The 15,263-nt window shown below is 47.8% G+C and overlaps 1 protein-coding gene across 1 annotated transcript in view; it reads right to left on the bottom strand.

Annotated features, from left to right (window-relative positions):
• Nucleotides 1-732: 732 nt before the first annotated feature.
• SLC6A11 (solute carrier family 6 member 11) overlaps nt 733-15,263 on the bottom strand; it is a 121,810-nt gene continuing 107,279 nt past the window's right edge. Inside the window, exons 9-14 of the mRNA XM_006917622.1 lie at nt 12,810-12,922; nt 9,731-9,868; nt 6,793-6,895; nt 5,924-6,024; nt 4,988-5,158; nt 733-946 (exon numbers count right to left, since the gene is read on the bottom strand). Coding sequence (XP_006917684.1) covers nt 794-946; nt 4,988-5,158; nt 5,924-6,024; nt 6,793-6,895; nt 9,731-9,868; nt 12,810-12,922 — 779 coding nt within the window. The 3' untranslated portion in view covers nt 733-793. The remainder of the gene's footprint in view (nt 947-4,987; nt 5,159-5,923; nt 6,025-6,792; nt 6,896-9,730; nt 9,869-12,809; nt 12,923-15,263) is intronic.

The following is a 15,263-nucleotide window of genomic DNA, read 5'->3' as shown; positions in this document are numbered from 1 at the left end:
TTAAGAAGAACCCAAGATGAACAACAGGTCTGCAAGCCAGCGAGGCATGCAACGAGAACCTCCAAAAGATGTGGCCAGGCTGAAAAGCACCTCGAAGTTACTTGATCCAGTCGTTCCCATTCGGGAGATGGGGAAACTGACAGCCAGGGAGTGGGAGTACCCGAGGTCACTGAGTGGGAGTACCCGAGGTCACTTAGTGTGATCTGGGCAGACGGGTGCCTGCAACTCAGCAGTGCCGAGTCTGGTGGGACTTTTTCTGTTCTGACATAGTCTGCAAACCCCCAGCTAAGAGGTTGAGAATGGGAAAGGGAGCATTTGGAAAAAAAAAAAAAAAAAAAAAGCCCCCACCCCCACTCCAGGTACGTGAAGGAGGGGCGGCTGCAATGCTCAGGGACAAACATGGGACATAGACTAGTTGATTAAAAGGCTGACAGAGGAGGGCAGGCATCGCTCCCACTCCGCCTGCCCACAGCCCAAGTATAAAAGTTTGACCATATGATACATTTCTTCCTAACCCCTAGAAAAGAGTGGTTAAAACAGTCTAGCACAAAAAGACTCTGCTAGTCCACATACAGTATTATCTCTTCATAAAGTTACATGATAATTGGGGGTGAGGAGGGGAATGTGACTTTAAACCAGAGTGTACACGACCACCTTAGAATTAACTTGTTAATAAGTCCTGTGCAAAACGAGCAAGCCTCTATCATTAGGTGAAGTATTGTGTTTCAGGTATTCATTTATACACACGGGGGAGGAGAAGGAAGCTGACGCATCCAACGTGGCAGGTGGACACTCAGAAGTGCGTCTCCTTCTCTGTGATGGCTGCAATGGTCCCATCGCCCTTGAGTTTGGCGTCACAGTCATTAATCATCACCGTCCGTGGGCCTGTCCCAAGCTTGCCCCGCATTTTCAGGTCGGCACTGGGGATCGTCAACTTCCGGATTTTCTAGGTGGGTGGAAAGGAGAAGAGCTGTCTGAGAGTGGCTGCTGGGGTCCTGGGGCCTGCCTCGGCCTCTCCCAGCCTCACAGTGGGCACAGCGGGGCCATGGAGTCATCAGACCAAGATCTGGGCCCCAGCTCTGCCACTCAGAACTTTGTCCTGGGTGATGACTTGAGCTCTGGGTCTCAGTTTCTGCCTCTGGAAAATGGGGACAACAGATGCCCATTCCCGGTATTTGGTGAGGAGTTAGGACGTCTGGAAGTGCTTGCCTGTACCTGGCCTACTGCAGGTGACCAAGATGAGAGAGCTATAATCAGGGCCAACTGCCTTACGCCTTCCCTTTGGTAGAGACAGAGCAGCTGGGTCTGAATCGCTTTGTGGCCACTCACCAGCTGTGTCGGCCAACTCACCTAACCTCTGTGAGCTCTATTCTCATCTGTGAAATGGGATAATAGTACCTGCTGAAAGGGCTATTGTGAGGGTGAGCTAAGGCACCTCTAGGGCTGTTTATATGACTGCTGGATAAATTGAAAGATTTCCCACAAAAGGGATTTCAGTATGCTGCCACCACCCAGAAGAACATGGGTGTGCCTTGTGCTCCTTGGGCTACGACTCAAAGGTGCAAACACTAACACTAATGCCAATGCTCACAGCCGCAGCTTCATGCCACCTTGCAAAGTAGCAGGCACTGGGCTGGGCCTGATGGGATGGCTACTGTCCCCACTGTACTGATGAGGAAGCAGAGGCCATGAGTAGATTCCTGACACCCCTGCTGCCATAGCCCTGCCTTGGGGTTTCACATCTCAGCTTCCTGTGTGTCCCACAGGTTCCCTCGGGATAAGACACTGGGCCAAGATTTGGAAGGTCCTTTCGGGCAAAAACCTTTTCCCTAGTAAGACTGGGAAGACTTTTGTGTGGATGATTTTTCATGATCAAGGTTCTATCTTCTCTTTCGGATCTTGCCAGGCTTAAGAGGCCGAACGAACCTACAGTGCCCAGGTGGGATTAACAGGCAGTCTTGTCCATGCTGAACACTTGACACATGACATCTCTTTCGGATCTTGCCAGGCTTAAGAGGCCGAACCTACAGTGCCCAGGTGGAATTAACAGGCAGTCTTGCCCATGCTGAACACTTGACACATGACGGGGTTAAAAGCATGAGCTCGGGAGCCAGGTGCCTCGTTTTGAACCCAGGTCTACCATTTAACTGGGGCAGGAAACTTAACCTCTCTGTGCCTCAGTTTCCTCAGGTGTCAAAGAGGGATAACAATGGTACCTGCCTTCCAGGATTATCATGAAGCTCACATTAGTTGGCCTAGCCACAGATTAGCACAGGATATCTATCCTTGCAGCAATTCTCTGAGGTAAGTACCATTAACCCCATTCCTCCATCCAGATCCTTCCTGTCAGTTGGGAGAACCTTCTGGGAATGGAAGGAGGTGGACTAACAGACACAGGTTCTCTCAGTAAGGAAGGCCTGAAGGCAAGGTCTAACTACCTTCAAAGACTTTGCTGTCTTTAACTTTAACAAGCCCTGATCTCTGTGCAGGCAGGTGTATGAGCTTAGGAAGATGGAGGGAACTCAGCAAAGTAGCCTCCCCTTCCTCCCTCCTTCCCCTCACGCCCCCGCCCACAGCAGGCCTGAAAGATGCTCTGGAGGACTTGCCAGGAGGGCAATACCAAAAGGCCACTGGAAGTTTGGGCAGGGGTCTGCAGTGGCCAAGGCCTTAGGGTTACAGGACTACTTTCTTCTGAACCTGTTTGGTTCCAAATCAGAATTAACCAACTGCCTTTGACCTACATTCCCTGCAGAAGGCAAGGAGCCTGACTTACTGGGGGCATGAACAGGCTTGCTCCTTCTACCTGGATGCACACTTTTTCTGGAGCCCAGGCCTCTCAGTAGGCAGGCAGGCTAAGTGAAGCTGACTCTGAGTGGGCAATTGCATTTGGATGTCTGCACACATACACCCACCCCTCTCTCCCTCTGACCTTGTCCTGGGAGACCAAGGTCAACCCCTGAGATCCTTGGGGTATGGCACTGGGGCAAAGACAGGGCCTCACAATGGAGTATGGCAGTGACATGAGGCAGTAAAGCTCAGGGGACAAGAGCACAGACTCCAGGTCTCTGCTCACCACTTAGAGGCTGTGTGCCCTTGGGCAAGCTGTTTCACTTCTCTGTGCTTCAGCTTCCTCATCTGTGAAATGAGGACAATAAAAGCCTCTACCTCAAAGGATTGCTCTTATGAGGATTAAATGGCTCGGTGTTTGTAAATGGCTTAGAATAGCGTCTGGCACACTGCAAAGTTTGCTAAATGAGCGAGAAACTGACTCAAACCATCTGATCCATGGACAGGTGGGAAAGGAGACTAAATAGAGAGTGCTCTGGAATAAGATGGCTTGGATCATAATTCAGTCTGCCACCAAGAGACCATATACTGTACCATTCCACTGAGGGGAAGTGTCCAGAAAAGGCAAATCCGTGGAGACAGAAAGGAGATTCATGTTGTCTGGGGGTGGAAACAGAGTTTACTGTGTGAATGGGCACGAGGGATCTCACTAGGGTGATGAAAATGTTCTAAAACTGATTTATGGTGATAATTGCACTATGCCGAACTATATACCCAAATGGGAAAATTTATCACATATAAAACATACTTCAATAAAATTGTTTTTAAAAATTTGGTTTCTACTATGGAAAACAGTATGGGTTTTCCTCAAAAAATTAAAAATAGAACTACCATATGATCCAGCAATTCCACTTCTGAGCATTTATCTGAATAAGAGAAAAATACTAACTGGAAAAGATCTGTACCCCCATGTTCATCACAGCATTATTTACAATAGCTAAGGTATGGAAGTTATCTAAGTAACTTAAGTGTCCATCGATGGATAAAGAAAATGTCACACACACACACACACACACACACACACACACACACACACAGAGGAATATTACACAGCCACAAACCAGGAAATCTTGCCATTTGTGACAACATGGATGGACCTTGAGGGCATTATGCTAAGTGAGATAAATCAGACAGAGAAAGACAAATACCATAGGATTTCACTTATATGTGGAATCTAAACAAAACAATATAAGCTCATACACAGAGAGGACAGATTGGGGGAGGGGTTGGCAAAATGGGTGAAGGGGTTCAAAAGACATTAAGTCATGGGGATGTAATGTACAGCAATGGAGACTATGGTTAAATAATACTGTATAGCATATTTAAAACTTGGCAAGAGAATAAATCTTAAAAGTTATCATCACGAGAAAGAAAATTTATAACTATGTATGATGGCAGATGTTAACTAGACTTACAGCAGTGATCATTTCACAATAGATACGAACATTGAATCATTATGTTGTGTACCTGAAACTACTATAACGTATCTCAATAAAAATCTGGTTTGCTAATTTTTGGCTGTGTGATGATAATTTTTGGTTGCATGACAATTTCTCTGAGCATCAGTTTCTCTACCTATTAAATGTAGAAAATGATGTCAGCACCCTGGTTTACTCTGAGGGCTAAAGGAGATATAGCATGTTCAGAGTCCAGCAGGATAATGATACAGAATAGGTCAGATTCTGTCCCTGTGCCCTGGGAATGGGGTCCTTAATGCATTCACAGAACTGTAAGAGCTAACGCTCGGTCATTTTCTCTTCCAGGTCTTGGTCTAAGTGCTTTCTTGTGAGTCCTCACAAAAACCTCTGTAAGTTAGAATCTGCTGCTTGTCCCCCTTTTACAAATGAGGAAACTGTGGCTGAGCTCAGAGAAACAGGGTCAACCCTGAGGCCTCACAGAGATGCCTCTACATAGTGGTCATGATGAACATCTGCCAGGGAAGGGCCGGTCACGGCTGCCCTGGAAGAGACGTGCGGGCCAGTTCTCATCACACCCACTGCCTAGATGAGAAGCTGAGACCCAGAGAAGCGCTCATGAACTCAGCCTCGATCATCAGCCCACCTGAGGCAGAGCCAAGCCCCACCCTGTCCTTGGGCCCTTTGAGGCTGTCCTTGCTGACCCCTCCTCCCCGCTGTCTCACCTCCAGCAGTTTCCCCTCTGTCTTCCACACCTTGATGAAGATCCAGAGGGGGATGCAGAGCATAGAGGACAGGGCCATGAGCCAGCCGATGCCATAGCCCCAGGCGGGGTAAGTGTAGATGTTGTTGTACTTGAGAGGCTTGTACTTGACCAGGAAGAAGATGAAAATGCCCTGTAGAGAGATGGGGAGAGGTCCCTGGGGCCTGCATGCAGGAGGCAAGCAGGGGTAAGGGTTGACCGAATGTGACAGCCTCAGAGAAGGCTCTGCCTGGATCCATGGTGAGTCTGAGGTATATCCCACTGGAATCAGACACACAGGGAATGGACCCCCACCCCCAGTTCCCAGGACCTCTCTACACCCCAGGAGCCTTAGCCTCTGCTTCTGCCCAGTCAGGAAGTTTTATTTTTTCCCTGGCTATTTCTTGGGGCTGGTTTCAAAATTGCCTTTCAGAACTATGATGGTTTATGAAGATACTCTGAGATATTTGCCTTGCCAAGAACTGAGTGAACAGCGGTGGGCTGTTTTTTATTAAATACCTACTCACAAAGGCCTCTCTGTGGTCTGGTCACAGAGAGGGCACAGCATGAGCCCTAACTTTACCCTCAGTTCTGCTGCTTTTGCAGTTAACAACAAAGCCAAATGTTGTCTCTCACGTGGTCCACGGCCAGTTTGTAGGTATAGAATCTGAGACTTCAAGAAGGGTAGTGACTTGCTTATGGTCATACAGCAAGCTAGTGGCAGAGCTGGGATCTCAGGGGGTCCCCTCCCTTGCCAAGCCCAGAGACTGTCCCCACAACTCCAACTTAGGAAGGAATCAGGTGCTTCGGACTTTGTGAGTGCACAGAGGGTCACTCAGGCAGAAGCCAACTCCTCAGTTCCAGCTCTGCCAGGGCTGGGGCTCTGCAATAGAAAAGTGTGTGGGGGGTGGGCCCTTACCGCACAGATTCCAGGGGTCACAACCTTCCAGCACCATTTAATGAGCGACAATGGCCGGTAGCCAATCATGTCTTCAATGTTATCATAGAAGCGGTTGCTTCCTGTCCAGGATAAAACAGACAGGCACACATACCCCAGAGAATTTTGTACAAGAATCAGAGGGAAGGCTATGAGAACCTGCTTTCCCTGGCTGGACACGGACAAATTGTGGCAGGGACCTTATTCACTACTGTTTAAAACTACCATGAGTTATACCTATGTAAGGTTTGAGAGTAAACTGCAGGAAGAGGGATTCTGGTTGATCTTGGGAAGACCCTTCTAGACCTTGGACAGTGAGGCCCAGGGAATACTGGAGTTTGTGGGAGAAAGGTGGAAGGTGGTCCCTTGAAATGCAGGGGGCAAGGGGCTGGCTGACTTGCATGGAGGTGAGGGTCAGGGCTCTGAAGGCCAGAGCCTGGCTGGGCTGCTAATGAGCAGAGTAGCCTGCAGGGGTGTCTCTTTCTGAGCCAAGTTCACTGTGGGAATATCCAACATCATCGAACCCAGCAACCCTTATGGAACTTGATTCGTTGGGGAAATAGGAGGACCAGAAGGCAGGTGTTGTCTGAGGACCAGTTACTCTGCTGGCTGCTTTCCCTAAATTATCTCCTACTTGGAGACGTGGTGACGATGACCCCATTTTACAAATGGAAAAACTGAGTTTCAGGGGCAGAAGGACTGGCTCAAAGAGTCTTTGAGAGGAAGGAGGATGAGGTTGACACCAATGGAGAAAGGCCACAGAGAACTTGAGCCCAACCCTGCCCAGGGCACCCATGTTTGGGGCCCTGATACAGGCCACTGCAGTGTGGACAGGCTTGGCTTCTACTCACCGTACACCCAGCCGATGCAGATGCACTCAAAGATGGCCACGAAAAGAAGGCACATCCCACTGGCGGCATAGGAGTCAAAGAGTTGGAAGATGTACATGCCGCCCTGTGGGGCGGGAGGACAGACACATGGATAGAGGGATGGACAGATACATGAAGAAGCATGGTTAGCCAGCTGGCTTTGGAAAGGGCCCTCTGTGCTGCCCTGTGCCTACCATCAGCCAGGAGTCATTTCCACCAGGGCAGACTGCTTGTCCCTAACGCCCTCTGTACCTGGGCACTCCTAAGAAACCATCCCCTGGGTAAAGGTCAGTCTTCTTTTTTGCTCCCACATGCCAGAAATGACACAGAAAACCAGAGATGGAGGTTGGGCAGCCTCAGCACCTATCCTGGATAACTCCAACAGCCTCCCCACTGGCCTCCTTCCCTCCACCTCACCCTGATCCTCTGCACACTGGCTTTCACAGGGACCTTTCTAATGTGCAAATCCAGTCACGTAACTCTGCAGTTTAATGTTACTCACTGGCTTCCTTCAGCCTGCCCGTCAGGGCCACCCTCTCCACTGGGCCTCATCTCCCCTTCTCACCAGCCACACTCAACGTGCTCCCTCCTGGACAGACTGTGGGACAGTCTCACCACTTTGCATCTATACATGCTCTTCTTGTTCACTTGTAAGTTCCTCCAAAGTGCAGTTCAAATGCCACCTCCTCCAGCCCTCCCCGACAGCCTCATTCTTTCTTTGGGCCTCCACAGCATATTTTATGAACGCATAGTTTTAATAAACTGTTTCCTTCTTAGTTGCTCATTTAGTGCTGAGTTGCTGCTGGGGAGGCCCATAAACCAGTCCTCTTTGTGTCTCCAGCCCTCATTGTAGGGCCTGGCTTGCAGTAGGTCCCTGTTAAGTGCAAACTGAGTCTTGTGGAGTGAAAGACCATGGAGGAGGGACTCTAACTGGCTTGTGCACAGCTGTATCCCCATTTTGGCCAAGGGCTTGGCATATAGTAGGTGCACAGCCAATATTTATGGGATGCAGGAATGACAGCTCTATAATATACAGATCTGTGAGATTTAGTTCAGTGAGAGGCCCAGGAGGTGTGCACTCGGCTGTCCAATTACAAGGCAGGCACTACTGTTATCCCCAACGCTCATATGGAGAAACCGAGGCATGGAGCAGTGAGAACAGTTGCCGAAAGTCATCTAACTGGCCAGTGTCCGGGCTGAGAACTAAACCCAGGTGGCCCTGGCTGCAGAGCCCATGCCCTTAACCACCCACTACACTGCCTTGGTGGAAAATGAGAAATTTGTGGCCTAGTTTTTCCCTAGAGCTGAGCTTTAAATGTCTATAAATGAGGGAGAAAATCCTGCCAGCAATTACTGTGAAGGCCGAGGACGACATGGCCCATTTGGCAATTTGAATGTGTGACTGCTCACAGATATTCCTTCATGGAGCCAGAAGGTTGGCATGTAAAGCCCAAGCGTTTGCTGGTTCACAGTCTCAGCAGCCAAGTGTCGGCTCCTTGCTGGGCCCAGAGGCTGAGAGGCACCCTTGGTCAGACCCGAGGCTTCAGGTGGAGGGTCGGCATGAGGGCTCTCTGAGCTGGTGGCACCCAGGGCTGGCAGTCCACTAGGGCCTTCCACCTGCCTGCTCCAAGCCAGTGCTGCCCATGCCAACGTCTGTTCTTGTAGCCCTGTCCCTGTCAGCCTCTTTAACACTTCAGGTTAACCCCCCAATTTGTGTGTGACAAAAGACTCTACTTTGCATAATTAATCAGCACTTAATGAGGCCCTGCTCACTACAGCCCTGGTTTCCCTGCCTGGGGAGAGGCGAGGTGGAAATAGGAAGTGCCGCACCATTCATTTGCTCAAACACTGATTATCGCTCTCATTAATGTGACAATGACTAGGAGCAGTAATAACACCAGCCACCATATACCAAATGCCCACTGTGCGCCAGGCCTCAAGGGCACAGAGCCAAGCAAGTTCTCTCTGTGGACTTCAGGGTCCGGTGAAAGAAGAAGGTGAACAGATGGGTCATTGTAACAGTGGGAAGGAGGCTGGGCTGAGCTTGATTGGAACAAAGTGCTGTGGGGAAGAAAAGCAGAGGGGGCTTCTGGGAGGTGGCGGCATTTGGCTGAGAAGTAGAGAATGAGGAGGTTCAATGGGCTAACCCCAGTACCACAGCAGCTGCTTTGACTGATTCTGAGTTCTCATTTCTTTCCTATAAACCTCTTGTCTCTAGGCAACAGTTATTTTTTTTTTTCTGCTTTTTACATTAATTTTTTGAGTGTAGGGAGAAAGATACCTAATGTCACCTTCCCAAAGTGCTTGAGAAAGTATTAGACAGAACGGCTGCAAGAGGGGAGAGAAACATGATTTCATGCAGATCGTGGTGAATCCTTCTTCACCCACAGGTCCAACGGGGACACGAAGATGGGTATACAGGAGGGCTGAAGCTAGAACACAGTGCCTGAAAGTGCCTAATATCATCGTATGTGTCTATTCTCAGTGATGTTCCAGAAAAGCCCGCTCTAAACTTTAAGCCAATAAAAGTGACTAGCTGATGTACCCATAGGTGACACTGTCTCCTTCAGCCCGAAGTTACTGGTAGGGGTGGCCAGGCCTCCAGAATACCAGATAAACCCAGCATTTCCCTCTGTGAGCCTCATTCCCCTCTGATAATGCCAGCAGTGACCTTTAGCTGAGCATTACACTTGCAAGACATTCTGCTAAGGGCTTAATGAGAACTTTCACGAGATTCTCATACTTTCCCATTAGGAAGATGAAAAAACTGAGTCACAGAGAAGGTACTAGACCTGGCCAAGCTCACACAGCTAGTCCATTTCAGAGGTGAGATATGGCATCAGACCTTCCTAACCCAATGCCCAGGCACTTGGCCCTGTGCTGTGCGGTCCATGTTGCTTACTCTGTCCATACCACTCACCTCTGTTAACATCACGAGGCCCAGAAAATAGGAGACGACCGATAGGGCCAGGATGAGCAGCTCCCGCCGATAGCCCCTCCGAAAGACCTTGGGGTACATGTCCACCACAGCAGTCACGAGGCTTTCCACGCACACAAACTGGACATGGTAGATATGATGATGTAAAGCCCAAGAAAAAGGCAACCTTAGTGGCTCTGGCTCTGGCGAGCACAGCAGGCCTAAACCCTCACTCAGCTCCCTTCCCACTGGGCGTATCTTCATTCCCTCACTCACTCACACTGACGGAGGGCCTGAGAATAACAAGCCCAGCACTTACAGAGCTCCAGCATGCCCATGTAACAGATGAGAACACTGAGGCTCAGAGAGGCGAAGTAACCTGCCCAAGTTCACTCAGCAAAGAAGTGGCAGAGTCAGGACCTGAACCGGGGATCTCTTGACTCTAAAGCTGGTTCTTCTTCTCTACCATGCTGCCTGTCACAAGCTGGGGCCTGTTCTGGGGTTAATGACTTAACTGAGATGTAGCCCCTGCCTTGGAGGCAAGACAGCAGTCCTGAGCACTGAGTGGGGCAGGATCTGGTCGGCCTCTATGGGCAGGACTTGATTTGTTCCTTCTCCAGGACTGTGATGGCCCCCTGCCCTTAGCTTCTGGTGCCTTTTGCTCTGCCAGGTGGAGGCAAGCAGAGGTGAGCCAGCATCCAACCCCTGTGTTGCCACCGTGTGAGTCTCTGGGCCTGGGCAGACTGTGCAGGTTCCGATGGCAGAGCGTGAGCCACTAACCATCTGGATCCTGCCATGCTGAGACAGGGCCAGGTATGCGGGATCTGCTCCATTCCTACTCAACCGGCCCAACTATTCCAACATACGAATCACCCCTCCTTGGGCTCTCTTGGCACTGTGGCCAGATTTCCTACATGTACTTTTCCCTGACCTTCCTCCTTGCCCTCAGTTTGGGCAGAAAAGTCCTTCCCTCTCCTTTAGGCCTAGGCCACAACCTTTACCCTGTGGGGCCATGCTTGCTTATATCTATCTCCCTACACTCATTTCCAGTGGCACAGAGGAGAACCGCAGAAAATGTGTGATTAATAACAACAATAATGGCAAACACATGGTGCTTGTTGTGTGCCAGGCTCTGTTTAAAGCAGTTAACAGATATTAATTTATTTAATTTCTATGTGGTGAATACTATTATTATCCCTGTTTTGTACCTGAAGACGTGGAAGCATAGGGGTGTAAGCAATTTGCCAAGATCACAGAGGTGTTAGGTGATAGAGCCTGGATTTGATCCAGGCAATCTCGTTCCAAAGGCTGGGCTTTAACCAATGAGCTGCACTGCCAGGAGGGAAGAGTAAAGGATTCTTTTCAGGGTTACCATGTGGGGCACTCTCTATCCCTGGAGCCATTTCTTGGCCCCAAATCCTTTCTGATTCATTCTACCTCATCAGGAAAGGTGTTTCCACTCTTATTGTGCAAAGGGACTGTAGCACAGAGAAGGAAAGTGACTAGCCCAGAGTCACACAGCTGGCAAGAGTTGTGGGCCTGGGACTCAAACTCAGCCCTGTCTGACTCCGAAGCCCAGGCTTCTAGCCTCCAGGCTGCCCTGCCTCTACAGCAAGGCTGGCTGTGCCCATCCAGGATAGAACCTAACGAAACATCAGAGCATGTGGACTAAGACGCACACAGACCTGGGTGTAGTTCCCTGCAAGTTACTCGGCATCTCTGAGCCTCAGTTTCTTCATCTGCAAAAAGAGGATAACAAAAGGAGCCCCCATCCTGCATGGTTATTGTGACAAAAAGCTGAGGACACAGCCCAGGCACAAAGCAAACAAAGCATGCGTGGGAGTGAACAGAGTAGCCATCCGCCCTCCACGCCAGACCTTTAACTCCCTTTGCAAACAAAGTATTTCAACCCAAGTGCTGGATGGCTCAGCCTAGGAACTCCAAGAGCTGAGACTCCGCTCCCCGCCCCCAACCTTCTTCTGCCCAGGCAGGCATGTCACTGTCACACACAAACTGAGACCTCTCCTGAGGCCTCCACCACAACAATGAAAGGGAAGATTATCAGCCACAATAGAAGAGAAGATGATGAATGACAATGGAAGGGAAGATTATCAGCAGAAACACCCGGTGCTTCAGCAGCTCAGCTTAGCAGTTTCTGAGAAAACATCCAGGGGAAGAAATTGGACCTGGCTGGGTTGACACACATGCTGGATTGACAGACATGCTGGCCACTGGGCTTGGGTGCTAAGTGACTTGTACGACATCATGGGTGTGGGGCAGCACTTTGCCAATAGACCCCAGTCTGATAGCAGGGCCATGGGCTTTGGCTGGAGGACATTCTCTGGGGCAAACAGGGGAACCAGCTGCGATAGAGCGGCAGGGCAAAGGGCAGGTTTCTGGGAGTGAAGAGCGACTGGAGGCCAATGGATTCTGGCTGAAAAACCAGGGAGAGGATTGGGAGGGCAGGCTGGGGTGTTTTACAGTGTGAGAGGATGTAAGTGCGTGCATTCATATGGAGATAAAGGGTAAATTGCTAGTTCTAACTATACACCCTTCACTGAGGAAGGCAGGCTGCCAAGTACAAGAGAGCCCTATAGGCAACTGAGAACAGAGGCAGGCAGGCGGGATGTTGGGGGAACAGGAGCAGGTGGTGGTACTTGGGACCCATGTGGCTGCCTGGGGCATGTCATGATTGCCTCAAAAAAAAAAAAAAAAAAAAGGTAAATTAGGTTTCGGTGTTATTTGTTCCTTGACTGCTTTGCAACTAGCTACGTTCTTTGCTTTTTTCTTTTTTTTTTTTTTTTATCAAATTACATAAAGTTTTTAAAAAAAAAAACAAAAAAAAAAAAACAGAAGAAGAAAGAAAAAGTTGCTTTCCTATGTCTTTGTGTCCTCCATGATTTGGCTGGGACAGGGACACATGCTGGTGGGGCCCTCAGATACCACTAACCATGGGGACAGTGGACAGGGCCCTGATGACCAGGGCTAGGAGGTGGCAGCTAGGCCCTAGAGCCACTCCTAAGAGCGGTATCTGGCCTCACTGCCCTCCCAGCCTGGGCTCCCCCTTCTTTTAGCCCCTTACCTGGCTGTCCAGGCCCAGGAAGATGAGCATCATGAAGAACAAGGTGGCCCACAGTGGGGACAGAGGCATCATGGTGACAGCCTTGGGGTAAGCAATAAAGGCCAGGCCTGGGCCTGGAGAGGAAGGAGAGAGAAAGGTGTTGGGTGGAGTTCAGTCCCTCGTTCAATTGTTATTTTAATACATTGTGTATTGAGTGCTTACTCTGTGCCAGGTGCTTTAATTCTCATTCAAATCACTTAAATCTCCCAGCAACCCTATGTATGCTAGTGGTACTATTATGATGGCCATTTTGCAGATGAGCAAGCAGAGGCATAGAGTAGTAAGCCGGTGTCTGGAAGGGTCAGGATTCAAACCCAGGTTGTTGTGACAAACAGACTTTCCACTGCACAGACCTGTCTCTACTGTTCTCACTGTGTGGGGATGAAGGTAGGGTGGGGAGGGTCTTATTAAAATGCATGTTCTCAGGCCCAAATGAGAGATTCTGATTCAGCCAGTCTGTGGTAAGGCAGGGATCAGGCACCCCATGATTCCAATGCAGGTAGTCAGAAGTCCAGGCTTGGACAAATGCTGTTCCACCCAGGCTGCCTCTTCTTTTGAGTTCCTCCCCTCATTTCCCAGGTCCACACTCACTTCTTTTGGCTGCTCCAAATAGAAGGCTTGGTGAGCATGTCCTCAGCTTGAGCTTTATTAATGTCAGGGGAGAGATACCTAATGTTCCAGCCCTGTAGCACAGTAGTCAAGGGCACAGACTCTGCAGCCAGATGGCCTGGGTTCAAATCCTTGTTCTTTACAGTGAGCTATATCTCAGCTGAAAAAATGGGGATAACAAAGTCTTACCTAATAAGGTGAACTTGAGGGGTCAGTGAGGTAAAGCAAAATATGGAAAATACTTAAAAATGTATATGCTAAAAAAACATTAGCTCTGATTATTTTCTTACCTTAAAAGCAATTTTTTTAAAAGTATAACTTACCTACATACAATAAGCACTCATTTAAAGGTTACAGTTCGATGAGTTTTAAAAGAGTATGCACCCAGATAACCACACTATAATCACAATATAGAACACTCCCATTGCCCCCCGGGGCCCCTCTGCCATCTTTCCACCCCCATTCTCTATCTTTGCCCTGGGCAAACATTGATCTGTTTTCTTTTTTCTTTTTCTTTTTTTTTCACTTTAGAGTAGCTTTGCTCATCCTGACTAGGAGTGGAATTGCTGAGTTATATGGCAACATGTATTTTACTTTCTAAGACATGCCAAACCGATTTTCAAATTGCTATGCCATTTTACATTTTACCAGCAATGTTTGAGCTCCAGAGGGTCCACATCCTTGCTAACAATTAATATTGTCGTTCTTTTAAATTTAGTCATTATAGTGGGTATGAGGTGTTATATATCATTATAGTTTTAATCTATATTACCCTGATAATTAATGATGTAAAATATCTTCACATATCTTTATTGTCCATTCATATACCTTTTTTTGTGAAGGGCCTGTTGAAACTGCCCATTTTTTATTGAAATATCTCCTTTTTTTTAGTTGTGAGAATTTTTTATATGAGATATAAATCCTCTATCAGAGAAGTGTTAATGACTATTTTCTCCTACTTTGTGGCTTGTCTTTTCATTTTCTTAATTGTATCTTGTGAAGAGAAAATGAAAATTTTCCAATTGTTTGTTGCCGGTATATAAAATAAACAATAGCTTTTTGTTTATTGTCCTTATCCTGTGACCTAAGTTCACTTATTAATTTTTCTGTAGGTTCCTTGTGATGCTCTGTTTGGTCAATCATGTTTATGAATAAACACAGTTTTTATTCTTCCTTTCTAATTGTAATGCTTTTTATTTCTTTTTCTTCCCTTACTGCACTCTCTGGAGATCCTAGAGAGGAAAGACTACATGGAATAGAAGAAGAACAAGCATATATGCTTGTTTTGTTTCTGATTTTAAGGGAAAACACTCAATATTTAATAGCTAGGAAATTAAGATTGGTACAATACTATTAAGATACAGACCTTAATTATTTTTCTCCTTACATCAATTTTTTCTGTTCTAGTACCCAATTCAGAATTCCATATTGCATTTCTTGGTTGTATCTCTTTAGTATCCTCCAGTCTGTGACAGTTGCTCAATCTTATCTTTCATGACCTTGACATTTTGGATGAGTACTGGTCATTATTTTACAGAATGTTTCTCAATGTGGAAACATTGATGTTGTCCCATGATTAAACAGAGGTTGTGCAATTTTGGGGGACAAGAAACCATAGAAGTGTATCATCATATTAGGAGGTACATGATGTCAGTAAACCTTAGTGCTGGTGATGTTTACCTTGATCACCTGGTTAAATTGGTGCCTGTCAGTTTTCTCCACTATATATTTACTGTTTTTTCTCTTTGTAATTGATAAATATTTGGAGGAGGGTATTTTGAGATTATGAAAATATCCTGTTTCAAG

This window comes from Pteropus alecto, unplaced genomic scaffold (assembly GCF_000325575.1).
Source record: "Pteropus alecto unplaced genomic scaffold, ASM32557v1 scaffold75, whole genome shotgun sequence".
Lineage (NCBI taxonomy): Eukaryota > Metazoa > Chordata > Mammalia > Chiroptera > Pteropodidae > Pteropus > Pteropus alecto.
The sequence above is the reverse complement of the archived record's forward strand: the minus strand, read 5'-3'. Positions and strand labels throughout refer to the sequence as shown.